The sequence below is a fragment of the Clarias gariepinus genome, chromosome 22, assembly GCF_024256425.1.
Source record: "Clarias gariepinus isolate MV-2021 ecotype Netherlands chromosome 22, CGAR_prim_01v2, whole genome shotgun sequence".
NCBI lineage: Eukaryota > Metazoa > Chordata > Actinopteri > Siluriformes > Clariidae > Clarias > Clarias gariepinus.
Window position 1 is genome coordinate 22779509 of NC_071121.1, and position 27303 is coordinate 22806811.

General features: G+C 40.2%; 1 protein-coding gene across 4 annotated transcripts; it reads right to left on the reverse strand.

Annotated features, from left to right (window-relative positions):
- Positions 1–1061: 1061 nt before the first annotated feature.
- On the reverse strand, positions 1062–27303 carry nckap5l (NCK-associated protein 5-like). Of its 4 annotated transcripts, none has more exons than XM_053482497.1 (12): positions 27144–27303; positions 11477–11608; positions 11300–11368; positions 11033–11071; positions 10752–10871; positions 9340–9426; positions 6069–9157; positions 5746–5881; positions 5574–5652; positions 4879–5172; positions 4017–4165; positions 1062–3074 (listed from the first exon to the last, which is right to left on the reverse strand). In XM_053482497.1, exons 2-12 carry the CDS (start codon positions 11600–11602, stop codon positions 2823–2825), a joined length of 4440 nt encoding a protein of 1479 aa, XP_053338472.1. In that variant the 5' UTR covers positions 11603–11608; positions 27144–27303; the 3' UTR covers positions 1062–2822. The 4 variants fall into 4 exon arrangements, with proteins under 4 accessions (XP_053338472.1, XP_053338475.1, XP_053338473.1 ...); XM_053482500.1 differs by lacking the exon at positions 27144–27303 and adding an exon at positions 26723–26910; XM_053482498.1 differs by lacking the exon at positions 27144–27303 and adding an exon at positions 19283–19476.

The following is a 27303-nucleotide window of genomic DNA, read 5'->3' on the forward strand; positions in this document are numbered from 1 at the left end:
TAGCAGACTTCTGTAAATACCGTACTGTGCAATATGTGCTTGTGCCTCAGGCACATTTAAGTAACTGCTGTAAAGCAAAGATGTCTTCTAAAATTGTTTCTACATTCAATAGAATCCTATAAAAAGCAGTAAACCGTCATTAATGAAAGAAGGTCAGAAAATGGTGTGGTGACCCTTTGTTTAAAATATAGTCTCGGGTACAATTTGAGCAGTTTTATGAGGAAGCTGCTAGGTTTTACTGGACATCCTTCTTTTTTGTTTTTTGCTGGGAAATCAGAAATGTTTTTTGGACTGATCATAAAATAAACATATAATGATGATGAATTAAAAAATAAAATAAAAAAAACAGATTTTGTACAGTACTGCATATTACCAGAAAACCACAAAGCGCAAAGTTTTCTATCCTGACGCCTCAATTAGTTATGGGTACACAGTTCTGACACTGTATTAGACTCTTTTTATTATCATTATTATAACCTTTTTTTTTGTACTTTCTCTTGGCTGCTCACACAAATGGGTTGTGATTTTAAGACCTTAAGATTATACCGTACTAGCCTTGGCCTAGTGCCTTCCCATTGAAGCGGAATAGTGGGAAAATTGTGATGTGAAGATGCCTTTTATCAGCAGGATGGTAAACTAGTTAGGGTCGAAGGAGACCGTAAAGCCAAGTACAGGGATAAAAGTAGAAGGCAACTAGATTCATCCTGTGGGTGGTAAAGCAAAGCATGGGTGTCTCACTTACTTATTTGGGTGAAGAATGGCTTTCATCAAATGACCTTTAGCCTCGAATAAACGGATTTGCAAACCTCTGATTAGGCATTGTTCACTTGACCTCATTAGGTAAAAGTGCACCAAATGACCTTTAGTATAATTAGTATTGAAGTGGCTTACCCCACAAACACCACACAGTTGGTATTAGATGTTAATCTTTCTGTAAAAGGTTCACAGCTTCAAGCCTTTATTCCTTTATTTTTATCTTTTTTCATTAGGATACATCTAAGCTTTTAATGCAACAACAGACATAGCAAAAAAACAAAAACAAAAAATCCAAATACCCTGAGCAAACTGCATAAAAACATTTTATTTAATTGCATGAGTGATGGCGATTGCTTAAAAAGATGATTATGCAAAAACAGGTTTATGGCTTTTGCAGAGATGAGTGGAAAAAACATCCGATAGCACCTTAATATAAAAAGTTTACAGATATATTAACAGCTTCGTCATAAATTCTTTTGTAAACATAGCAAACTAATATAAAATAGTCCTGAACATTACAACAAAAACTGTTGAAAAGAAATGGAATAAATCCTACAAGGAGCACAGGAGTTGATTACATGAGAACACAAATTTGAACAAAAAGGAACAAAAGGAGAATGATTGGTAACGTAATCTCTCTATAGTGTTTGAGAAGTAGTTTTGTGTTTTTGTTTAATTCAATAATTTTAAGGACCTGATCATAATTTGTCATGGAGCATTTCACTAAGGATTCCTTTACAATGAAAATTATGTGGTTTTTGCAACGCTCTAAATCACTCATTAAATTTAGTGTCAAAAGGAACAGACAGAGCTGACTTCATTAGACTGGAAATGTCAGCATTTGAAAAGGAGGTCATTATGATGTTTACACAACCTGTCAGAAATGGTACAGTGTGTTTCTAATTTGTGCCATGTCCACACAAGGTGTCAGAATGCTCTGTTTATGGTGGTGTGTGGTAAAGTAGGAAATATGGAGCAAACATGTACGATACAGGACAAGGTCATTTGCCAAGACAACATCACAGGGTAATTCACTTAAAAAAAGAACACTGATTCTGTAGAAACAAATTCAACGTAAAGGGTGTTTTGGAAACTAAAGACTAGGGCCGAGACCATTCGATAAGAATGATCTTGACCTGTTAAATAACCTGATCAATTTATGTATCCAACATAATATATCCAAGATATAGTGTATATATTAAAGTGAAATGCCCGATTCAGGACTTCATAGTGAAAAACAAACAGCCGGACACACACAAAAAAAATTGAATGACGAATGCTACAAAAAGTAACCAGCATACTGTGGTCTTGTCTTACCACACTCTTGAAAGAAAAAAAAATTAATAAATACTTGCAAAGTAAAATTCACTGTAAAACACTGTAGCGCTATCACACACGGATAGTACTTTTATTATTGCTACAAGTTTTTGACACCTAACACATAATGGACTCAATGGAAGTCAGTGTCTGATTCAAATTGTACACAAAAGAACCTTTTTCCTTACATAAAATATGTATATTAAATTATAAACATTAAAAAAAAAAAAAAATCACATACATATACACGGTTCACTTTGCAATAACTTTACACAACTATGTTATGTCAACGAATGATGTGCACTGATGTACATGTAGAGACAATTTCCAAAACGTTCTCAGATTTCTTCTTCTTTTTTTTCTTTTTTTTAAATGGAAGACTTAATGGTTTCGAGTGTCCAAAGATTACAAACAATTCAATGACACAAAGGCGACATGTCTACTCTGCTACTACCTGAATCAGTATGAATGTTGTGTAAGACTGGTTTAAAAACGTGGAAACTTGGTGAATCCTTTAAACCCACCACACACGCGTCCACAATTTGCCGGCTGTTATCCAGTAGAAACTCTCGGATAAAAAGGTGATTTCTTGAAGGAACACATAGTGGGCGTCTTCTGGTGCCGAAAAGCGTGTTGTCTTGAAAGTTTTTACTTTTTTAAGAACAAATGCTGCCCGATATAACCAGCGTTAAGGTGTAGAAAATGTTGGTACCTGACGGTCCCATCCACTCAGCTACCGGTGCTCCCTCTCAGCCTTGGCTTCCGCAGGAGGACAGGCTATCATAGAGAGAGTCGCTAAGGGACTCGGGGGTCTCTAGGACCTGGGGGTGGCCAGGGGAAAGTGTGTCGTCGGGCCTCTCTCTCACCAGTTCTAACCCAGAATCTCTTCCAAGGTCTGGGTTGACAGGAGCACGTGCCTTGCCTCGGCGCACCTGAGTCGGCTGTGGGAGGCTTCTGGGTTCGCAGTCACGCCTGAATGGGGCATCGGTAGTCTTTGAGCGCTGTACGTATGGCATAAATCAAATTTAATTAAAAACTTAATTAGTCTGATAGCAGGAACTAAATTACCATGAAATGATGCATGCAGTGATTACACATTGTTGTTATAATGCCATCCAGGGGTGGAACAAATACTGAAGAATTATTGTTGAGGCAAAGTAGAGATACTGTGTCAACATCTTCATTAAATTGTCATTACGGAGCCAAAAATTTTCTAAAGTGGAACTGAAAACGTTAGTTTATATATTTGTGAACCAGTATTGCAATGTTAGGTTTATGTGAAAACTAGTCTAGTTAAAAGAAGCTACTGTATACTTTCCTCATTCATTTTCTGTAAGTTTGTGGCTCGTATGCCTTATATGACTATTTTATTATCAAATCTTCTGTATATGTCTAGCAGTAAAATATTATGTAAATCACCATTAGGTAGAATGTAACTTGTTTAGTTACTTTAGCTACTAGAATCAATTTTTGGCTGAAAAAGTAAAAGTATGTGGCTTCTATCATTTACACCAGTTAGCACAAATTACCTAAAATTACTGCAAAGTGCTTTCCACATTATTAAATGAAATTCATGCCTTCTAGGGAGGCAAAGGAGACATCTCATTTTATACGCGTCTTTGCATCATCCACCATGCTGAAACTTTTAGAAAGGTATGCCAGGTAAGCTCCATCAGGTAGTCTTATGAATGTGTTAAAGTCTAGTGGCTTATAAATACATGTTTAGAAACAGACTTTTAAGTATTTAAAAATCTTAATTAAAATGTAAGCAGTAAAGCTTGTTTTTTTCTTGAAAACTGTAATGAAAAAAGCAGACAAAGTATTCCATTTCTATACTACCCAAGTAAAGCATAAATACATCAAAAATATGTAGTATATTATCAAAGTACAATTACTCAAGTATTTTCCACCACTGGTGAGATGTGTTTAAACATCAGACTCACCCTCCTAAATGAGCTCTTCTGGTTCACTGAATCTAAGGCCTCCTCCACTCCAAGATAAACATCGGACGGCTCTGTTGATGCTTTGAGGTTGGGGAATGTCCAGTTCTTTGTGGAACCAGATCTTACAGGTCTGCCACAGACATCAGCACCTTAAAATATAAAGATTTTCCATAATTCATCAAATACAGATGAAGGGCATGAATTTAGGCATTAAAAATTGTACTGAGTATTTTAGGTAAATATGTAAAGAATAAAAGACAAAAGGTTCTATAATATATTATTATTATTATTATTATTATTATTATTTATATATATATATATATATATATATATATTATTAGTGACAGCCTCTGTTCTGTTTGTTTTAAAAGGAAATAATTCAACAGTGCTGTTGTATAAAACATTTGATTATAAACACCTAGTATATGGTGACAAGGTTCGTAATTGACAAATAATAGAAGCCTTACGACAGAAACAAGTAGTGCAAATACACTAAGCATTAGAAATAGGGGAAAAATTATTCAGTTATTGATCTAAATTTTTTTGTGTGGGAAGTTATGGTATTTTTACATTTATTTTAAATTTACATGTGTTTACATTTGCGGTGGTAAAGTATTGCAGTTCCTCTATAAACCTACAGCACAACATCCTTCCTGTGGGATTATTATTTTTTTTTTAGGATCATGATACTAAAAGAATCGCAATCCAAAATGAATCGGCACATGGGTTTCGCGATAATGTGTGTCATCAATACTTATGTGGTGCTATAACTTGTTAATGTTAACTTATTATGTACTAGCAAACAGCTAAAGAAAAAAAAAAGGTGAATTTTTTTTTTTTTCGCCAGCAAAAATATAAGTACCTTCTTGACCCGTGTTGGCAACTTGATTGGGTGCAAGCTTGCCCTCCAGTGGGGTGCTATCGATTTCCTGTCCCATGATGTAATCTTCCTCTAAAGATGACAGCTCTCTTTCCAGAGTCCAGGCCTTGTGGGGTATTTTAATCCCTGAGCCATGTCTTCCCTGAGGAAAGGAAGGATCGGTCTCCCCTTGGGCCTTCCCTTTGGGGATACTTTTACATCCAGCGTTCATACTGTAGTCAGGAAGAGGAAATGTGCCAATACCACTGTCCAGGGTGTGTGTGGAAATTCCAGAGCCTGTCAAAACCAGTTTGATATTAAAACATTTTAACAATGCTTGGTATGTCACCAAAATGGCACCTTCTAAATCAGAAAAGTTAAACAAACTTTAATCATTTGTTTAAGTCCACGAAAATGGTAAAAGACTTCATGTATAAATTTTTTTTTATTCTGGTTATTTAAAAGAAAATCCTTAGTTAATATGTTCTGCTAAAACGAAGAGCCCAAAAAAGTTAAATGGGACATTACTGCTCTAAGCAGGTGTGACTCATTGTAAAAAGCCACAGGAAGAAACATGCCAAGCAACCTTGTACTGGACGATCAGGTCCAGACATGTTTATGAGGTCATGCGCTTACCTATTCATCAAATACATCATCTTGGCGTGGTAAATAACTGTGGCATCAGTCAACAGTCCTACCTGCAAAGTGCTCGTGGTGAATTGAGTCAGCCAGGTTCTCATCTGAGACACCGTCCACTTTGGTCATTAAAGACGCAGCCTGGGAAAAATAAGAGAAATCAGCACAAATACTGTAAGGTTTGGGACAAAATCTAAATGAATGGCGAGGACATACAAGCTTTTACAATTTTACCTTTTCCATGTCATCACTACTTCTGGTCTGACAAACGGCACTTTTGCTGTGATGGCTAAAAACAGGCCTGGTTTTACAATCAAATGATAAGCGTCGATGAGCCGCACCGATACCTCCAACATCTTTTCCATCCACCCTTTATTTAAAAAAAATAATAATTATAATAATAAATTAGTGATTATTCACCAGGGTTTGAAATATTATTTTAATTATATACTCTGAATCAGTTGATACAAATGCAGGAATGCATGACTAAGTGAGAAAGCTGGATGGAAAATAAAATATGTAAGTAGTAATGTACCAACTTGCCACATTGTACATACCGGTTAAGCAGCTGCTGCATGAAGCTGTCTGATGGCACACCCCTGTACATTAAAGACATCTGCCCCTGAGCTTGGTCCATCACCACCTCACAGGAATGCCCCTTTCCTTGTCGGTCCATAGCAACACCATTCACATAAGCACGCTCCTCTTCCAGGGCTTTGTGTAGCCCCTCCGCTTTTTCCATTAACATGGATATGTTCAAGCTCTCAGTCTCTGGCTTTTTAGTAGCCACTTTAGAATCCTTTCCCCCTGAGGATATATTGAGTTTCCATTCTCTCTTATCATCTTTGCCTTTTGAAGCCTCAGGTTTCCGATTAAGAGCTGGCAGCTTACTTTTACGCAAGCCAAACCAGTTGGCAATACCACTGGAAGCCTTCTGTTTCACTTCAGGCACTTGACTCTTGTCCTGTTCTTGAAGCTTCAGCATGTTTTCCTCAATGCCCTTCATGACCTTTTGCTCAATCGAGGACTGAGGGCTTGGTGCCGAGTGTCTCTTCTCTTCGACCGACTCCGCAGGCCTTGGAGGTGGAGGAGGAAGGCTCTCTCCAAATGAATTTTTCTTCTTACTGGCGCGGGATTGGTTTCTGTCTTCAGATTTTGACAAATATCGTGGAACCTCCAGGTTTGGTTTCGCATCTCGATTCAAAGATGGTGGTACAGTTTTAGTGGGAGATTTTAGAGGTATCCTGTTAGGGCTGCTACTGTGGGGACTGGAAAGGTTTTTCCCGCTGTATGAAAGACTTTGTGGTGTTGCACTTTTAGCATAACTACGCAAAGCTTGTGCAGCTTCTAAGTTGGGAGATAGTGCAGGCATTTTGGATTTAGGGCTTTCTGGTTTCGCAGGGGATGTTCTAGATGATTCACTTTCCAGCTTAGAGATTGTAGAGCTTATGGGTATTGATTTGGTGCCTGGGTCAGAAAGCTTTGAGACAGCCCCATCCATATGACCTGAAACGTATGATTTTTCTTCAACAGAATCTGTACTTTTTAAAAGTTTACTTTCTTCAGTTTTATATTCAGCAGTTTTGCTTTTGTCGCTGGTTCGTGAAGGAATTTCTTTTTTCTCAGTCACCAGTGAGCAAACTGGTTCTTCTGTGTTCCTTAGCTTGCCAAGTGCAGCTAGTCTTTCTTTAAAGGAATGGCTGGATTCACCTGAGTGTCTGCCCACGCCTGTCTTCTTGGGAATGGGTGGTGGATCATTCTTTTTAATGGGTGAGCCTGCACTTTGTACTTGGTCTTTAACCAACTCATTTTTTTCTTGGCTTCTGGACCTCATACCACTTATCTGTGACTTCTGTGAAGAAGACTGACTAGGCAAACTGCGATGGTTGGCTTGCTTATGCCATACCGGGCTGTCTGGGCTCTCTTCTTGGTCTGAGAAGTCAGAGCCGAGTGAAGTGTCCTTTTGAGATTTAAAACTTGTGGGCCTTTCTAAACCTAGGCTTCCTATCTTTCCTTTAACTTTTTCTGTGTTAGAGCTTGCATACCGAAGAGCAGAGCTCACCTCTCCAAGAACCTGGGATATGTCTGAAGCACTAGTATTAGAGACATCAGGAATATTTTCATAGTGTGGTATTTTCTGCGGTGTCCTTTGTGAGGGGGCATTTTGTATAGGTTTTCCTCCTCGACTGTTTTTAGGTATGCCACAGTTAAGTTCTTTTGGCACCACTGGAGGTGGATCATCAGACAGGGGTGGAGAGGTTGGAGCAGAATGTGTGGATGAAAAGGGCTCAGATTTGGAACAGGCTGGCTGTTTTTGCCTTTCTGCTGTGGTTGCTTTGCGAGCAGTAACAGGTGAATGTTGCACCTCGTAGTTGTTACTGCGACAAGGGATTTTTGAGCTGCGTGATAGTTGAGGGCTTAGCCGGGGAGGATTGGCTACTGGAGCGCGCTCCCCAATGGTGGGGATCTTGAGAAACTTGAGCAACTTTGAAGGGGAGGACTTGACTTCTCTAATACAAACCTGGTTGGGGCTAACAAGTTTAGATCCATCAGCTTGAAGGTCTTGTGCTGTGCTGTCCTTCACAGGGACACATATGTCATCTAGTACTCTTGATGCTGTGTGGTTCTCATTTGGAGAAAACAGCAGCCCTTTATGCACAGGTTCGATACTTTCTACCTCACTAAATGTGTCTGGCAGACTGTCCTTCAGACCAAGTGTAGGTAACTTGGAATTGACTGGCTCAGTGTTACCTTTCTGCAGAAATTCTTCACTATCTGTGACTTTTTCAAGCTTCTGTGATGAAACAGTTTTTAAGTGCTTAAAGTCTGTTTCCAGAGTACTTGTGTCATTTGTACTCTCATGACTAATCTGTTCACTGGTGGTGTACCCACTTTTTGATAATTGGGAGCTCAATAAAACATCGGATATTCTATTTTTATCTTTAGTCTCTTTCTCTGACAGTGCAAGGGCATTAGCTGGTGCATGATCAGGGACTATGTTACGGTCTCTTTCAGGTGCAGCCATGTTAGAGTAAGAGTCAGGGGCTTCTCCTGATAAAAGTTCATTTGATGGCTCAAGACCTTTTTCCAGCTGAAGTACAGACAAATCGGCAGACTTCCTGATTACTAAGAGTTCACTAGTACCCGTAGCATTCTTCACATGGCTCACATGGCTTTGCAAGTCCTGGTTCTTATGAAACTCGGGCGGAGCCAGGTTGAGGTTGTCAATCGTAATGGCATTTGAAGTGCAGCAATTACGGCTACTGTTGGCAAGGCTGATCGAGTCCTTATTGGAAAGAATCAGGCATGTGTTGCAGCTTCCGCACTTCACACTATTGTGCTCTGCTCCATTGATACAAATACAAACGTCTGTACAAGAATGAGGACAATGTGTTTTAGTCACATTGCACCTGGGCGAGTTGTCTCTACAAGCCAATACAGCATCCTTAGAGACCAGAGCTTGGCTGTATTCACAGAGGGAGGAGATGCCGGGGGAACGATGGTAGCGTAAAGGATCCGTCTCCTCTAGCTTACGCAGGACTTCCAAAATGTGTGCTTTCTTTTTCAGAAAAGGAGATAAGGCGTCCATGGAGGTGGTGGAGCTTTGGGTTTCAGGAAAGCAAGTTTGTGCACACTCTCCATTTCCCTTTGGATTAAAACAAATATTAGAGAAGAAGAAAGTTACATATCATAAATACTTTACCCTAGACTAAATAAAGTTATAGTTAAACACAAGTGTTAATTATGAGGTGTGCCATGGTTCATTATGTACTCTGTCTCAGTTTATAAAATGTATTATGTGTCTTTTTTTTTTTTTTTTTTTTTTACCTTGGACTGTGCATTCCTCTGAGTTTCAATCTGTTTGTTTGAATCAGTGTGCGGTAGTTCAGAAATGTGTTCCAAGCAGGACCCAGTCTAAATTTAAAAGGCAATAAGAATTGTTAGCTCTGTACTACAATATCGACTTGTATTTTATACCACAATTCACTAATTTGACAGTTCCAACACAGATAATACACCGCCTAGCCAAAAAGAAGCTGTACACTCCAAGATTTTATTCAACCACCTTGAGACTGAATGGCCAGTTCATGCATGAAAATGGTTCCTGGGGCCTCCGAGTGGTGCTGTGGTAAAGTGCTCGCCATATCATACAGGGATCGTGAGTTCAATTTCTTGGTGATGCTGTAACCTCTCGCAGCCAGAAGCCTAGAGGAAGCTGATTAGCTGAGCTCTCTCAGAGGGGAGGGATGAGAGATACTTAGTGCTCCTACATTAATCACGGCTTCTACAGCCAATCAGGGGTGTCTGAGAGCTCACGCAAGCAGAAGGAGCAGATAGCGCTGTTCTCCGAGTGCGTTACACCGCCCCCAACGATGCGCGAGTGAGCAGTTCAAAGAGATACGGTCGGCTGACGTCAGCTGACTCCATCTTTTCCTGATAAGTGTCTCTAAAAAGTGGGTTTCTTATGGTCACACACCTGTTTAGTCCCAGTCCTGTGAGCTCATATAGAAATGTTCTTACTTTCACTATTAAACGTAGCAATGTTTTTACTATGAAACTTTACCAAATGTTTAAGTGTTCTTAAGCTGACAGTTCAGCTCTATCCTTTCAGGTTTTGATAATGTGTTAAAGAGTTCTTAACCCAATTCCAGGAAGTTCAAATCTTCTAGTTGTTTTCTTTGTTTGACGCAGCTCAATAATTTGAGCATTCTGAAACCGCAACTTTTTGTTGGGGCCAGACAGTGTATTTAGTACAACAGCGCTGGTATACTTCAGTTTTATGAATTCACTTGACTCTCTTTAATGTATAAAATTTTAATTCTAATAGTTAAAATAAAACAGTTAGCACACTTTCTACAAGCTGTTATTCCTTCACTGGCAGAGCAAAAATTTGTAATAATATTGTGTCTAAAATTTCTAATTGTACAACATTCCTTAAAATATCATATGATACCTATTATGTGCATTAGCAATGTACTCGTTATCTGAGAAATGCGTATCTGATGTACATAGCTTTTCTGTTACTTCCTCAGAAAAATACCCTCCCACCACGAAAGTAAACAGGAAAGCACAGATTTTCCTCAATTTGGCGTGTAAAATGAACACACACACACACACACACACACACACACACACACAGAGCGTCTAACCAGTCTTCAGAAAGCTACAACAAAAACCACAACTTTGTCTACAAAGAAAAAGTTTTATGCTCCTTGATTTTTATTATTATTATAATTTACCTGCTGATGTACACATGACTGATTGTGCAGTTTCTCCTGGAGGAGTTCACACAGTGTTCTGTTCTGCCTCTCCAAATCAAACACTCGCATTTTCAACTTTATGCACTCCTCCCGAAGATCCTAAAACAAAACCATGTCAACAAAGCTGCTTTTTTAAAGTGAAGAATGAAAAAAGTTTTTTTTTTTTTTTTTTTAATAAGACACACAACATTTAACAATGCACAGTATAGAAGCCGACTATGTTTATATATAAACCAAATATAAAGAGCGATTAGTTTTACCTTTTGGTTGAGTAAGGCCTGGACGACATGATTGGCTACCTATAAAAAATAAAACACTTGCTTCAGCCACATTCATTGAACGCTGTTTTTTACGTTTGAGAAAACTAGACTGATATGATTACAAGAGAATGCATTCAGGCTCAAGGACAAAGTCTTTTTATTGTGATTTATTTTGTTTTTGCACAAAACCTTGAGAGTATCTAAACCAGGGAACACAGTGAGGGGAAAAAAAGATTCAGTTATCAGAGTCAGGTTGTCAAAACTCACTTCATCCAGGCATCTTTCATAAGCTTCTCTTTGACTCTCGTTGGCGAGGGAAAGAGCCGAGTTCTCAGCCTGGATAAAAATAAAAGGCACTCGTTATTCAACATGCTGAAACTGGACAGATATGGATGAGGTAGAATTGTTCTCAGTGCGTCTTTGCAATGCAGAAGCATGACTCACTTGAAGCTCCCGGACACGCTCTAGGAGCTCGCTGCTGCTCTCCTCCTCCAAATAGGACTCCAGATCACCCTCTTCTGACTCCAGGTCCTCCTCAAGCTCTCGGTTTTGGGTTTCCTCGGACATCATGTTTACCTGCAGCAAAAAAAAAAAACAAAAAAAAACGCGAGATGAAGGAAGTACAAAACTGAATGTAGGAGTGGTAGTAAAATTGTGAGAAACGGTGTACGAGAAAGATATGCCAGTCTGGTTTGGTCACTAAATTTAGGCCATATGAGTTCTTCACATAAAAAAAACACAATATAAATTGCTCTCTCTTAGCCCTGCTAATAGAATGTGATCATGAAAAACGAAATTGTAGGACTGCTGCAAAACTAGTGTGTAAGTAAGAGCTTTGGTGGAGCTAGGATTTCAGTGGGACTTAATGGACCAGGCTTTGGCTACAGCTTCACAATAATAAAGAAGATTAAACAAAACTAAGCGTTCTAATCACACCACTGGATCGCGGTCATGTCACCACCCCCCGACTCTAGCTTAGCTTGTATTAGCAACCATGACATAGAAGCCTGTTTTCTCATGGCCTACTTATGCTCCAAAAACAAGGACCGCACTTGACAGGCTCTTATTTTCTACCAGAGCGTACCCGGTCACTAGCTAGTGGAAGCATTGTGCAAAGCATTAGTCTGCTGTCGCCACTCATCCATTCAAGCTCTCATGCCCTATATAAATGCAAAAGTCAGAGTCCACCCATTCCTGTTATTGCATTAGCAAAACTTTGACCTTCACTAGTCACTTGGGAGCATAGGCTCACACTGACTATCCTGTTGCAAAACTCAATCTGAAAATCGACTGGCATGTTCATTCAAGTCATTAATAATTGATGCTTTTAACGTTGAATGCGACACGTTCAGTCTGCAGCGAATTGCTTTAAATGGATCAGCTCTGACCCTTCGAGGTATGAACTCCAGAAAAACTCTGAAGGTGTGCTGTGGTATCTGGCACCAATATGTTAGCAGCAGATCCTTTAAGACCTGTAAGTTGTGAGGTGAAGCCTCCATGGATCAGACTTTGTCCAGAATCATCTCACAGAAAATCAATCAATCCGATTGAGCTGTGGGGAATTTGGAGGCAAAGTCAACACCTTGAACTTTTGTCTTTTTTTATTCCATTCTTGAATCACTTTTTGCAGTATCCCAGGATGCATCATCCTGCTAAAAGATGCCACTACCATAAGTCATAAATGGATGTACTTGGTCTGCAACAATGTTTAAGTAGTGTCAAGGGAACATCTACATGAATATCAGGACTTGAAGTTTCCCCCGCACAACACTTATCACGTTGCCTCTGCCAGCTTGACTTCTTCCTATAGTGCATCCTATCCTAGCTATCTCTTCCTCAGGAAAGTACCTGACCATTCACAAGATGCAAAAGAAACTCAATCCGTTAGACTCAGGGCTCTGTGGTGCAGATCTGTTGCACACATGAACAATGAAGGCACCTTTTGTGGTGGACCAGGGTCAGCATAGGCACGATGACTAGTTTGCATCTACCCAAATGCACCCGATGCACTGTGTTCGAACTCTTTTTGTCATAGCCAGTAAGAACTGTATAGCAATCTGTGCTACATCTTTAGCTCTTCAGAAGGGCCAGCCTTCACTCCCCAGGTGCATTAATTAGCCTTAGGTACTCATGACCTTGGCACTGCTTCACCAGTTCTCCTTCCTTGGACCACATTTGGTGGGTACTAACCACTGCATACCGGGAACACCCTATCAGACCTGCTGTTTTGAGGTTGCTCTGACCCAGTCTTCTGATGATTACAATTTGGCCCTTGTTGAAGTCCCTAATGCACCTAAAAACATGGTACAGTGAATAGCATTGATTCCACACCGAGTTTAGGTTAACGTCTGTGCGGTGTTTCGCATAATCCCCACAAATGCCCTTGTGGGTTTCCTTTGGGTTCTCTAGATTCCTCCCAGCTCCCAAAAAATGCTTTCTTTCTTTAAATCAGATGCTGTGACTCCAATTTGGCTGCAAATTAGTGTGTGAATGTTTGTGCTCGGTGCCCTGTTTTGCCTGCTTTTGCCAGGGTAAAAAGCTGTTATTGACAACGAGCAAACTAATGAATAAAAGTAACAATAAATGAGCATGGTTTTCCCTGTCTTGCATTTACAAGTCATCACATTACAGTTAACAAAAGGGTGTACAGTGTGCACAGAACACTTGCCTTTTCTTCTCTCTTAAATCATAATAGATTCCAGTTTATCAGAGCAGCTGGAATAACACTATAGCACTTTTCAGTAGCCATCCATTTAAAAAGCTGTGCAAACACTACACATGACCAAGAACTATATATAGAACCAAGCTGAAAAAACACCCAAACCTGAGCGCTCTTTTTTTCTCTCTCTCTCTCTCTGCCCTGCCAGACTGAAAGGTTGTGGCTGTTTTCTATCTCGCTTTTGACCAAGAGCCAAAAATGCCTTCGCTGCGCAGAACTGTTAAGGCACTGAGATACACCAGGTATTAAATCCACAAAACATAGCTTGCTGGATGTAAGCTACTAAGACCAGAAGTAGACAAAACATAATCTTCTTTATATAGATTAAATTCAAAGGTTATATAGATGCCACTGTGTGCTCTTATTATAGTAGGTAAAGATTTTGTCCCTTTATTTATCGCTGTTTCTTTAAATCAGAAGCAACCTGCTTTTTGACAAAACAGACCTCCAATCGAAAGCATGTGCGATGGAAGCGTACAGCTTGTTTGAGGCTGCCGATTTTTCCAGACTTCCAGACACAGACACAATCAAAGGCTGACTAAAACTGAAAAAAAAGGAAAAATATAAACGCTATCAACAACACCATGAGTGTATAAACTTTAAAAATAAATTAAATAAGAAAAAAAAAACAGATTAAAGATTAGCGCTTCTACTCTTTTTAGCGAGAAGGTATTGTCAACTCGTATTTATCTTCAATTCAATTCAATTTTATTTGTATAGCGCTTTTAGCAATTTTCATTGCCGCAAAGCAGCTTTACACAGTCAAAAGAATTATTTAAGTTTGTATGAAATGTGAATTTGTATGAATCAAAATGGTCAGTTTGTCCCTGGTGAGCAAGCCGAGGGCGACAGTGGCAAGGAAAAACTCCCTGAGATGGTAATAGGAAGAAACTTTGAGAGGAACCAGACTCAACAGGGAACCCATCCTCATTTGGGTGAAACAGAAAGCAGTAAATGATCTGCATTTATACAGTGTGTAGGGTGGGAGGCAGTTCAGCTATAATAGCTGATGTTAATTGATGTTAATATGGAGTCCAGGTAGTTATTGAAGACCCAGGTAGACTTGTAAGATCTAAACTTCATTAAATAATAACCAAAGACTTTCTTCATTTTTTGCGGATAATCATTTTTTTTTTTTTTTTGTAAAGATAAATTGCTTTACATTAGATGTATCTTGGCATCCTTTGATGTCCACACCACAGGACTGGTGAAACCAACTGAGCAAAGCTAGGACACATCTAATTTGTCCACCTCTGAAAACCACAACACCACCCCCACATCGAGGCTTTTTCAGCATAAATTATAAACTGGAGTGCTTTTTTTTTTTGTTTTGTGTTTTTCCCTGCATCCCTGGTGGATCTCTCAGGGGGTCAGATTGCACAGGAAATCAAGCCTGTCCTCAGGAGTTTATCCGAGACATCACGTGCAAGGCTGTCGTGGCTTGCTCATCTTTTCTTTTCATCTATGAATCACTGTCGAGAAACGGAAAATTAACGCATGAGTAAGTTTCTCTTGAGAGACAGTTCTACATACAACGAGTTAATTTTAATTACAGAATTTCCCATTGCTACTAGATAAACTTTCCAGTGTAATGACTTAAAGATAAAAAAAAACATTTTTACAAAAGAGATTCTTCTTGAGATCTGAGATGAGATAAGGTAAACGCATGCAGTACAGCTGAACGTTTCTGCAAAACTACCGACTGACTCATAAAGTGAGCTTCAGAGATGACATTTACCACTTAAATACCAGAAAAGCAGCCTTGTAATGCGTGCATCAGGCCATTGTGCTTGTAAAAGCCTCACCCTTTGATTAGACAGTTAACAATGCAACCATGTCTCAGGCGCTCAGTCCAAACATTTGAAAAATTTTTTTTTTACCTCTACACTTTCAAAAATAAATAAATAAATAACTTTGACATTAACCATATTTTTTTAATACATCTCCAGCCACATGAAAATGCACAGGGCTATGTAAAAAAAAAAGTTACATCAAACGACTTGAGAATAACATTGAGAGCATGAATGTTAAATGGTACAAAAAGGTAGTGCAGTAAGAACACCACTGTGACTGAAAGTTTGTTTATTCAGCTATAGTAGCCATTTTATCTCATCAGGTATATGATTGGCCAGAAAAAGAAAAAAAAGGTCTAACTGGCAATACGTTTACAAATAAATCATAGATGAAAAACTAACAACCTGCTCAGCAACTATTACACACTTAAACTACAATACAAAGCAAAGGCGTGTCCAGGTTCATGCTGTAATGTCGACATTTGTAAAAAATTACAAAAAGTTTTCTGTCCACAAAGAAAAAATGAAGAGTTCCTGAGCGGCGAGTCTATTATGGAGAATCCTTTTGATGCCACTGCCAGGAATAAATCCCTTGTTCTAGCCAATGATGGACATCCGTCTGCTTATGCATTCAAAAGACGATAGATAGCACTTCACTCAGAGTGTGTTATGCTTATGTGATGCATAACACATCTGGTTAATAATTGTCACGTGATACGATAAAGGTGTGGGTGGGAACTAAGAGACAAAATTGTCCATTTCCATCTTGTTGCTCCTGGGTTATCTGACGTCTTAACGGTTGGTAAGTTTACCTACAATCACATCATCAACTTTGGTCTCCGGTCCCCTGCAGTCAACAGGGAAAAAAAACAGGCCAATCTCCTCTTGTCTCTAAGTCTAGACTAAATGAGATTAGCATCAGTTTGCTCCTGGGCCTCCTGAACCTTTCCGTGGATCTATACATCCTTCTGCATCGATGTGAAACTTCACGCTTCAGTAGAACTAGCTAACACCTCTCTGGCAACGAGAGGGAGACAAGATTCCTAGTGCAAACAAAGCGAAGGCTATAGGCTCCGTGCTAACAAGATTCTTGGCAGCACTAGCAAGCTCCTAGCACGTAATCCTACTATATACGGAGTAATAAACCGAGCAATAAAACATTGTGCCGCGGCCTTAACAGGGCCCCCATGCTCAGTAATCTGTAAAGCAGTTCGTTTATTGAACGCTCACTGCCGAGAGACTACTGTTCGCTGCTTTTGAAACACCCCCTAGTGGATATAGAGCTTCACTTCTGGGAAGGAAAAAAAAAGAAGAAGAAAAAAAAAAAAAAAAGAGATTTGTACTTGGCTTTAGCGGATAATCTCGCTGGTGAAATTTTAAGGACTGTCCTGTGTTCGTCCCAGGACTTCTCAGGGAATCCTATGTAGTACGGTTTCTCTTTACTGCTCTATACTTTAGAGATACTATAGTTCTGCTTCTTCTAAAGGTTTCTTCCTCATGTCACCTTTCTCGATAGGAATTTAAATCTACATCCAGAGTGCTTAAAAGAAAGAAAAAAAAGCATCATCTAAACAATAAAAAATTGGGTCGAAATGATGTTTGGATTCGGAACACAAAGAACTGCCCGGACCTTTGTTTTGTTTTGAGTTTTATCCTTCGATTCTCCCTTGTTTCTGAGTCACCCGCTTGGCATGACATCCAGAGGACAGTCTCTCGAACATGACTAACACTGGAAACCAAAGCTTCTCTTAACACACCAGACTTTGTAAAGCGTGGCAGTCAGACACTGCAGGCGGGTCCGTTTTTTTTTTTTTTTTTTCCAGAGACATCAAATAGAAACACAAGCTTTCATCTGACATTGTGAAAGATGCAATGTTGGCATACTTGCTGATACAATGGGGTGTGGGACTGGGACTGTGTTGGTTTATAAAAGCATATCCAAGATGGAGGATGGTAGAGTTTTAAGATTAACATGGCAGTAAATACTGATTTTATGTCTCCTTGTAGTTTAAAAAAAAAAAAAAAAAAAAAGTAAAAAAAAACCACGGCAGGCGGTGAATTTCCAGGTTCATCTGGACACTGGGGAGCATTTAAAAAACATGAAACACATTCAGAAACACAGGTTTAATTATTATTTGAAAATAATAATACAACCAGTATGCCTGCTCTAAACAAACAAAAAAACGTATGATGGGGAAATTATTTTTCACCTGTAAAATTATTATTTTATGATTACATTAGAAAACTATCTATAAGCCAAAATATTTCATTAAAATTTAGATTTTCTTTTTGTATTTCATGCTTTTGAACCATTTTATGTATACACAACATATTGGAACACATGAACATCTATAAACGGATGTAAACCTTTTTTCTTTTGTTGAACCCAGACAGTACAGACTTAATTAATGCAAATATTCTGTGTCAAGAAAAGATAAAAACATGAAGAAAACCTCTAGTATTGGCAGGGAGGGGTGAAGTAAACCACAGAGAAAGCAATCAAACAGAGTTGGGGCTCTGGGTTCCACAAACCTTTCCTCCATCCCCCACACTCCAGGGGTTATAAAGAACCAAACCCATCCCCGTCCGCCGAGGCAGCCTGTGATTATTCACGCCTTGCACAAAAGCCCTGTGACACCGATTTATTGATCCTATTTTTTGTGATTTATAATCTAATAAAATGATCAATTGCCACAGAACAGGGACTTGATGGTCCTCCTACGCATAGAATGAAACGAATTAGCCGAGAGGTGTCAGCTGCTCATTTCCATCTGAGGAGAAAAACAAACATAAAAGCCTCAAGTCAGTCCCCCTGAGGGGGGGCATTATTTTTGCCTTCTGATGTGCACTATTTTGGGGATAAACCAAATCTATGGTAGGGTGAGATTCTGGATCTTCACATTAAATTTAGAACAACCTTCAATAATGCAGTTCAATCGAAATTTTCCATTTTCGGGATCGCATTATCCACTTAACGCCAGGCTAATGCATCTGCGACAGGCCTAAAATGAATGCACTCCCTGACCCGCTGTTCTGCTCTCATCCCAAGTGCTGATGCAAGATAATGGCGAAACAGCGGCTACATAAATGCAGACTGTCCTTCACACTACAGCACACCTTGCTTTTCAAAAAAGCTTTTTTCTTCTTCTTTTTTTTTAACCCCCATTTATGTCTGCTTCAAAGACCTCGAAATTACCAAAACACCCAGCAGGGAAGACAAACAACCAGGACGCCTTGGTCTTTCAAGGGCGGCTAAGAACATGCAGAAAGAAACTATGAAAGCAGCTGAAGGTGAAGTGTAAATTAAGCTGTTAATTTCCTGCCGGCTGACTGTGAATGGGCCTGTTTTCGGATGAGTCAGGTTATCGGTCTCGCTGAAAGCACTGACTGGTCCACAAACTGATGAACTCACGACTTCTGCATACAGGAGTCAGGAGTCAATACAGGGCAATTTCAGGTAGAATTAAATCGACAGCTGATCATGTGGAAAAAACATGTACGACTTTAAGTCTTGAACATTTCGAAAAATTTTACTGTAGATGTTGACATATTTACAATTTATTTACTCCGAAAATTTTACTCAAGCAGTAAAGAAATATTCATAATTATTATATAATGATTAATAATCCTTATTAATCTTGAAATGTATTTTTAATAAAAGATCATTTAAGTTTTGGTGTAAAAATGCCTCAATAACACAACAGGGGAAAAAAAAACATTTGCTAAAGTTTACTATACCTGCACATATAGTCAGCTCATCCTAAAAACAAGCCAGGTGGGACAAATGAGAATGAGAAACAGAATACACGCGTCTCTCACGCCCTTGAGACGTCATATCAGACACAGCCCTCTATAAACCTTCCCTACACGTGCCTCTCCCTCATCCTGAGACCTGAACGAGCGTCTCCTGGCTGGCTGGTTGCAGTAGTTCCCTGTTCTTCCATTGTTCTGGGAAGAGTGAAGCAGGCATCCTATCCGTACAAACCCGAGTGTACTACAACAGCTGTGGGCCACCTCCCACCTCTACCTCTGTTCTCTTCCCTCGTTCTCTCCCTCCTCCAACTGCTGCTGCCCAAACATTAACCCTGCAACTGCTGGAGCAGCCATAAAAATAAAGAGAGAGAGAGAGAGAGAGAGAGGGGAGAGGGGGGGGGTTATATTTCAAAAGGGACAAGGCTTTGCCATGCACAAAAGACAAAGATAGTGAAGGGCGGATATCCTACCAGTCGAAGGGAGTTGTAGAGTTACCCAGGCAACACAGGCCTTGTCCTAAGAGGATTGCGTGAAGGTTGTAGAGGAGCTGATTGGATTGTGACCATAGTTACTCAGTGTAGGTACACATAAAACAACCAAAAAAAAAAATCTGCTTTAAAAAATACACTGTTTTTGGATTGTAGCCAATCAAACCAGAGAAAATGCCTGTGTTAGTTTTTGTCTTGAAATGGCCTAATTAGGGAAGTGACCCTTGAAAATGACTTGACTTTTAAATTCCACTCCAGGTCCAGGCCCAGATTTTAACATGCTGGTGGGACCGAAAAATCCAAACAGATTCAAATCAATCAGTAAATCTCCATGAAACAAAAACAACTACGATTGTTAACATATATATGTATTTTTTTCACTCAGCTGCTAAAAAATTACTAATAGTTGTATGGTTCTGTGCTAGAACCTTTTTTTCAGATTCCAAGAACAGCATAAATACAGACCATAAAACACCCAATCTTAAACAAACAAAAAAAGGGTGCTAAGTTTAATTAGTTATTCACACTCGGGTGCTGAAGCATGAAAGTCAATCAGTTGACTTTATGCAATCTGCTAAATTTACGCAATTAACATACATAATTGTGCAATATCTGCATCATCCAGCATTTAAAAGAGGCCCTTTGAATTACAGGCACTTAGACATTATATTAAAATCCAACCAAGCCTGTCATTCCAGCACACATGCGCGCGCACACACACACTAAAGGATAGCTGGCTGTTCCAGCACGACAAAAGGCATTCTTGTGAATTTTTTTTTTCTTTCTTCAGAAGACATTTTTAAAATACCGCATCAACCTTGTGTTTAAGAGGCCAGTAAAGTAGCTCATCAAAATCATGCCTTTACCCCAGGATCACACCCCTGTCAGCCACCCCTGTCGCCGGAATTTCTCCTGGAGCAAAACAGTGGCTATGTGTTTTAAAAAACCAAATTGGGTGATATGACCCACATGGAAGAGGGGTCACGTGTTGTCCTGGAGCCGACAACCGAGTGTGAAGAGAATCCATCACAAAGACGCATTGTGATCGAGCAAACAGCACTTTTCACTTAAAGGACTGTGAACGATCTATGCCTTTCGGCAAGCCTTGTAAATAAATATCATGTATGATGATAAATAAGGAGGTGATACGTGACAAAGTGAGCGATTGTGATCTGCTATCTGGATCCTCGCTGCTATTTTCGAGTGTTCCCATTTTACTTCTCAGCAATGGCAGGACAACTGGCGAACACTTGGGTAAGTCAGAAAGCCCCAGGTGCTGGATGCCATTCGTATTAACATGAACAAGAAGTACTTTACCAAACTATGTCTCTTGGAAAACAGCTGGACATTTAACATAAGTGGGTGGAACATCTGGCAGCAAAAAAAAAAAAAAAAAACTATTAGAGCAGAGAGGATTTCGCAGATCAAACCTTAGCTTTGTGCTGAACCATCCAATTTGACAGAGCTGGAGCAATTTGGCCAACAAGAACAGGAACAAACATCAGGATCCAGATGTGCAAAGCTGATAAAGACATGTCCCTGAAAACCTGCAGCTAAGTACTGACCTAGGGGTTTAATATTCACACAGTCAAGACAAAGTCTGTTTAGCCTTGTTATAATAAATAACTCACACTTTCACACCTCCAAATGTTAGGCATGTGTTGTTTAAAATTGCAATCAATTCCAGGTTTGAAACTGTGAAGATAGTGTACATAGTTAGACTATGTTTTGTGGGTTCTAACAAATAATCATGGAGCATCATTAATTCATCATCATGAATTCCTGGACCTTTTACAGGAGACAGACAACATGTATAAACACTAAAGCTGAGCATTTGTGCGTTTGTGAGTCGAGTTCGGATTAAAGGAATAAAAAAGAGCGCCCTGCCTCAAAAAAAGCTCCTAGAGCAAGTCAGCTTAATGGGCTATAATGTGCTGAACTCCATGTGAGGTGGAGGGGCTGATCCACCTTTTGGAAATGTGACACCAGTCTAGACGATGGGGGAAGAAGAGAGGGAGGGGTTTGTATGTAACTCAACCCGGACCAAGCCCTCTTTTTTTTTTTTGCACGTGACCAAAAGGCCACAGCGATATCCTGCGCCTTTTGTGACCACCGCAATCATTTTAAGTGAGAGTGATCTTTATCTTCTGTGTGACTGGTTAAAAAAAAAAATGACTGATCACTCTGCACTGAGGCTCATGTGGTTACAAAAGCCTCAACGCAGCCACACCCACACTCCATTCAAGAGTGAGGACATCAATTCAATTGTTTTGTGTGATCAGTAAATACGCTGAATATAACCTGGTGGCCTTAACACAAATTTGCCTGCAAACACTGAACAAAGATTGGCATGCACCATGTGACTCTAGCTACTAGCCTGGGATAAATGTCACGCTGAGCAAAAGAGGAAGAAATCCGAACCGGTTCCTCTATTGCTCGACAAATAAAAATGGCAGGTGAAATGAAACCAGGAAGGGAAATGGTCGCTGGTCAAAAAAAAATGAGGAACTCAGTATACGAGAAGAGCATATGCTTTGCTTAAAGCCTGAAATACATGGTGTGTTGACCAGAGCTGCTGTCCCTTGGCCTAGTGTGCAGTAAAAAGCAATGAAGCTTTGAGTTCACTAGGCTTCAGGGACAAAATGACAAAACATCTGGACGGCATCTGGACCGTACCTTTAGGATTTAGCTCCGCTCCGTGCACTCACTGTCCGCTCATGGCACCATAATCCAAATATTCGTCCTTATTAACGAGCACGAAACGTATGTTGACGACACAAGGGGCCACGTTCCATGTGCTCATTAATCACCTTTGCTTGTGTGCCTGTGATTGAAGACCTATGAGAATTTTCCTGCCAAAACACAGTACCGGATGTTTCAGGATGATTTAAAAAAAAAAAAAAAGGAGAAGGGGGCTGCTTTAAAAGTGATGGCTTCTTTGCGCATTTGACACAAATGTGCCATAGATCAGGGTTAGTTTTTGAGGAAAGGGTTTGGCTGTAATTAACGGGACACAGGGTCACATGCCTCAAACCGCTGAGGCTTTCTTTTAACCGGCTGGTGGTAAAACTTTCCAAAGAGCTCTATGAATGTAAGCATTTCTGCCTGGAATGTCAGGAAGAGCCACTGCCATATGAAATGGACCACTCTACACCGTTTCTGATAGCATTCATTTAACTCTTGTCACTGTCCGACCACATAGCGGACATTTATGCTTCGACTGCCCAAACAGGATGCTGCTGCTGACCTCCTTTGCTTGCATTGATTAGGGTTTGCATTCCAACGCACATTTCCCCTCACCGCCGACATAAATTGAATGTTTGTTGCTGCTGAAGATTGGTGCTCTGTGGAGTTTGGGGAACCAGTTGAAATGTTTGCACGACCTCAGTTTCTTCTCGGGGTTGGATGAGAGCAAACACCTCACAAATCGTGCTGTGCCAGCGCACACTCCTTTCACCAAGTACATGCTATCAGCTTGCGCTCGACACCCCAATATCTTTCCGATATCTCAAAAGAAAAAAAAATTATTTAAAAAAATAAATCATTAAGCATAAGCGTGTAAATAAAAATGACATTTTCCCCTCCTTACACAAGCTCCCACAGCTCGTACGAAGGTGGACGACCCCCAGAAATGAAACAAAGGCAGCAGGGGGGAAGTGCAGCCAACGTAATTGCTTTCCTCCAAATATCTGCAGCGCGTGGAAACAGAGGCGCGGTCTTGCCGACTCGGCACCGTGCTCCCCTGCTGAGATCTCCGGCTTCCCTGAGTAATTGATGAGTTCTCCACATGCTAATGTGGCCCACTAATCTATAACCAGGCTACTAGCAGGATGGAGAGCAGGGGGAAACTCGCCGTTGGGGAAAAACAGATAATAGGGCAGCCCTAACAAGGCAGGGAGAGAGAGAGAGAGAAATGTTGTTCCCATTTGTGGGCAGCGTGACCATTTTTACCAGACGAGCCAAGAATGAGAACGTAATGACCACTTCCATTCTCTCAAGGAATGGATGCATAAAAATGGACACTCTTGGAGAAAAATTCTGAGCTAAAGCAAAGCTCGAGTTTCAGGGCTCAGCTTTAACAATTGTCCAGAGGTGTTGTTTTAAGCATTAGATTTTAAAAAAAAATCTAAAATTAATAATGATAATTATCATTATTATTGTTAGTATAACAATAATGTGCATTCATTCATTCTTTCAACTTAACTCTACCTCATTTACAATCCCTTTTCTCATCTGCCTGATGCTTTTACTGAAGCGTGATGTGATGCGATTTGTGAACACCCTTCTTCAGATTAGCAACCCAAAGCCTTACCCGCTGACCCTTTCCTAACCTCACTGCTTAGACACACATTACATTCAGAACACTTCATTAGACAATGACTATCAAAACGGCCACAGCATACATATATCAGAGCACTTCCCAAATTCTTTTGTTTTGTTTTTGTCCTCACTATGTGTTTCAGCAGCTGATCAGCCTCCTGGCTCAGTGGCAAGATCAGGTGGCTGGACATAATCTCTGCGGCCCTTTCTGGGCTCCATTCCATGAAATAACATCATGAGCCTAGAAAAAGAAAAAAACAGGCCCTGTTCGCTAGCTGCTCTGCAGCCGTAGCATAACAATGTACCATGCTGGACAGTATCATAATCGAGTGCTTCACAAGGACAAAGTTTTACTGCAAAAGTTTTGAGCTTTAAATAATTCCAAGATTACACGGTGTGGCAAAGGCCTGGGGTCAAGTCGAGACTTTCACAAAGGTCTTCTACAGGCATGGGTTTTAAATCGGAGTGGCTGTAAATCGTGCTTTCTAAAAATAACAGGGATACAAAATAATACAGTGTGAATGACATGTAAGAAAAGAATGCCTTACTAATCATACACTGTATGATGCTTGCCTGGATTTTGCTGTCACAGACAAAAAAAAAAAAAAAAAAAAAACCTCATCGTAAAAAGACAGAAATTCTTGGGCGATCATACAAGACAATTTCAGCATCCAGAAAACAGTTCTGTTAGCGTTAAATGTCTTCGAATAAACTCTATGAGCACAGCAACAACGCACGTCTAAAAGGCACCAACCGAAAGACGAAGGACGTGATAGGATTATAAATAAAAATGATTGAGTAAAAATGCCAAAAACATCGAGAAATTACTTATTGCTGTACATCAAGCTCATTTTAAAGCAATATCCCATTTAGGCAAGAAGGCTGGGTCATCCTGATTGATGATGTAAATTTTCTTTAATCGCAGGTCTATCGTTAGAACATCATCATCATGAAATCTGACACAAACCTAGATCACATAACGTATTCTCGTAGTGTGACAAGTAATAATAATCATTAGCAAACAGGAAAAGGTTGATAAAGTAAACAGATTAAAATTTTCGTAACTTTCAAAGGTTTGGAATGACACCCAGCTGACAGGGCATGCTTAATTTTAAAAGGCTTAAGCATTTTTTTTTTAGAGGAGATTGAAACGATAATTGCACAACAGAAAGAAGAGGTCTAACGAGAAAATCTGCGTCTCGCCCAGCGCCCAGAGCAAAACATTGACGTGTGCGAGTGCATGCCTTCGTGCGTGTTTTGCGAAGGGGGGGGGTGTCAGGTTAGCATATCTTTGAGACCAAATCTCACCAGAACGATAGGAACATCTGGAAAAATACCAGTTTCAACCTTGTGGGGTCATTTCACCTTTCACAATTTTTTTTTGCACAAAAACTGTGCGGTTCTTTTCGCTCCTTAAGGCTAATGTTAGGATTAGACTTAGCTGCAGGCATAGAATTAACCAGCTGTATTATAATAATCATGTCAGAAAAAGATTCTTACAAGGACAGCAAAACAAAATCTGCACAAGTATGTACTCGTGTGCGTGTGTGTGTGTGTGTGTGTGTGTGTCTAAAGATAAATACACCCTCATTGGTATGTTTACAAGACATATTGTAAACACATTTGAAAGAAGGAACAGTGCTTGGCCATGGTAATAAATGTCTGATAAAAAAATAAAACACTAAGAGTGGACACACAACTTGGTGTGTGTATATATATATATATATATATATATATTAGTGTGTCAACCTGACCCTTCCTCAAAAAACCTCTTAAAGAAGGGGTCACAATCACAACAAAACGAAGCGGTCATCTGCCTTCCATTAGGGACGAGGTATGTCCTGCAGACACGAGAAAACTGATCAAAGGCGGGGGCGAGGGACAGATAATCGTTTTGATCATGGGAGTAGCTCGCACAGCAGCCGCGCAACCATGACTATCTTAAAATCAAGGAGCCAGCTCTTTACGGTCAGAGCAAAAAAAAAGGCCTTTTTGAGTTTATCTTACTGCCCAGTTGCTTTCAGCTATTTTGCTGTCTTGTGGAGCATCCTTAGTCCGGCTCTTGTGTCATGCAGCGTACGGCTCGGACTCACAAACCTCTCAGCGGGAGTGAACGTCATTAACTTTACTGCACCGCCTTGGAATTTTGACCATCGCGGCCTCGGCCTAGGTTGTAAGCCAGCCTTAATATAGGTTTTGGCCATGGGGGCCTTGCGAATGTGAAAAACATCTGTAAAATATTAAAGGGGACGGGCTGGAGCTGGAGAAGAACGAGGAGGAGGAGGCGAAGGAGAAGAAGGGCATGCTTTTACCCTCAATTACACTTGAATTAGTTGCTGTTTTAGGGGGTAATGCAACATGAGTGCTGCCAAAATGAGCTTTTTTTTTTTTTTTTTTTTACAGCACAGCCACTTAACACAGAAGCACACACACACAGATACAGGAAAAAAGCTGGAGACTGTAAAAGTGCCAAGAGTTTTCTGCTACACAGAGAAGGAAGGAGGAAAATGAGGGGGGGTATACCTTTAAAATCCAATCCTGAGGTAAATACAATGGCGCTGAGGTAAACACAGACAGCTGTGCTTCATTATTATTATTATTATTGTAAATACCTTACCGCAAATATGGCTGCCACTATTTCAAATGGTATTTAAATGCCCCCCTCACACACACACCGCATACTGTCCGAGAGCAGGCAGGATATCACAGCCAGCATCCTCATACCCGGCGTCCCAGTTAGCCGTTAGCTTTTAGACCAACCGTCCACGCGCGCGCACATTTACTAGTCTGATAAAGTACCATTAAAGGGTTATAAACACACGCGCGCGCGGCTTTAGTACAACGGTGTGTGTGTTTGTGTGTGTGTTCACGGACCGAGCCCGTATTTTGTCTTCTTCTACTTCTTGGTCACATCATTTCCGCTTTAGCTGCACGGCTACGTTTAGCTCACTCAGCGCAATTTCGGTCTAGAAGCAGAAAACGCTGCAGGGAAAGGAAAAAGAAAAAAAGAACAGGAGTGTTAAAGTGATTTTTTTTACCTCGAGGTGGACGGCTCCTGGGGTATACCGGGTCTTTAGGTTGAGATATCCACGCGCTAAGAGATGCCGCCGAGTGGCCAGTGGTGCGCGCGGAGCGGGGACATGTTTCTCGCGCGAGCGTTCCTCGGATGTTTGCTCGTCGTGTTTCGCCGTGTTTAGG

What these genes read in the sequence shown, in the direction of transcription:
- nckap5l (XM_053482497.1), bottom strand. Translation starts at nt 11,602, where the DNA reads ATGATGTCCGAGGAAACCCAAAACCGAGAGCTTGAGGAGGACCTGGAG. An exon ending in ATGCAGCAGCTGCTTAACCG is followed by an intron (nt 5,882 to 6,068) that starts GTATGTACAATG and finishes TTTTAAATAAAG; the next exon opens with GGTGGATGGAAAAGATGTTG. An exon ending in TGCCAACACGGGTCAAGAAG is followed by an intron (nt 4,166 to 4,878) that starts GTACTTATATTT and finishes TTATATTTTAAG; the next exon opens with GTGCTGATGTCTGTGGCAGA.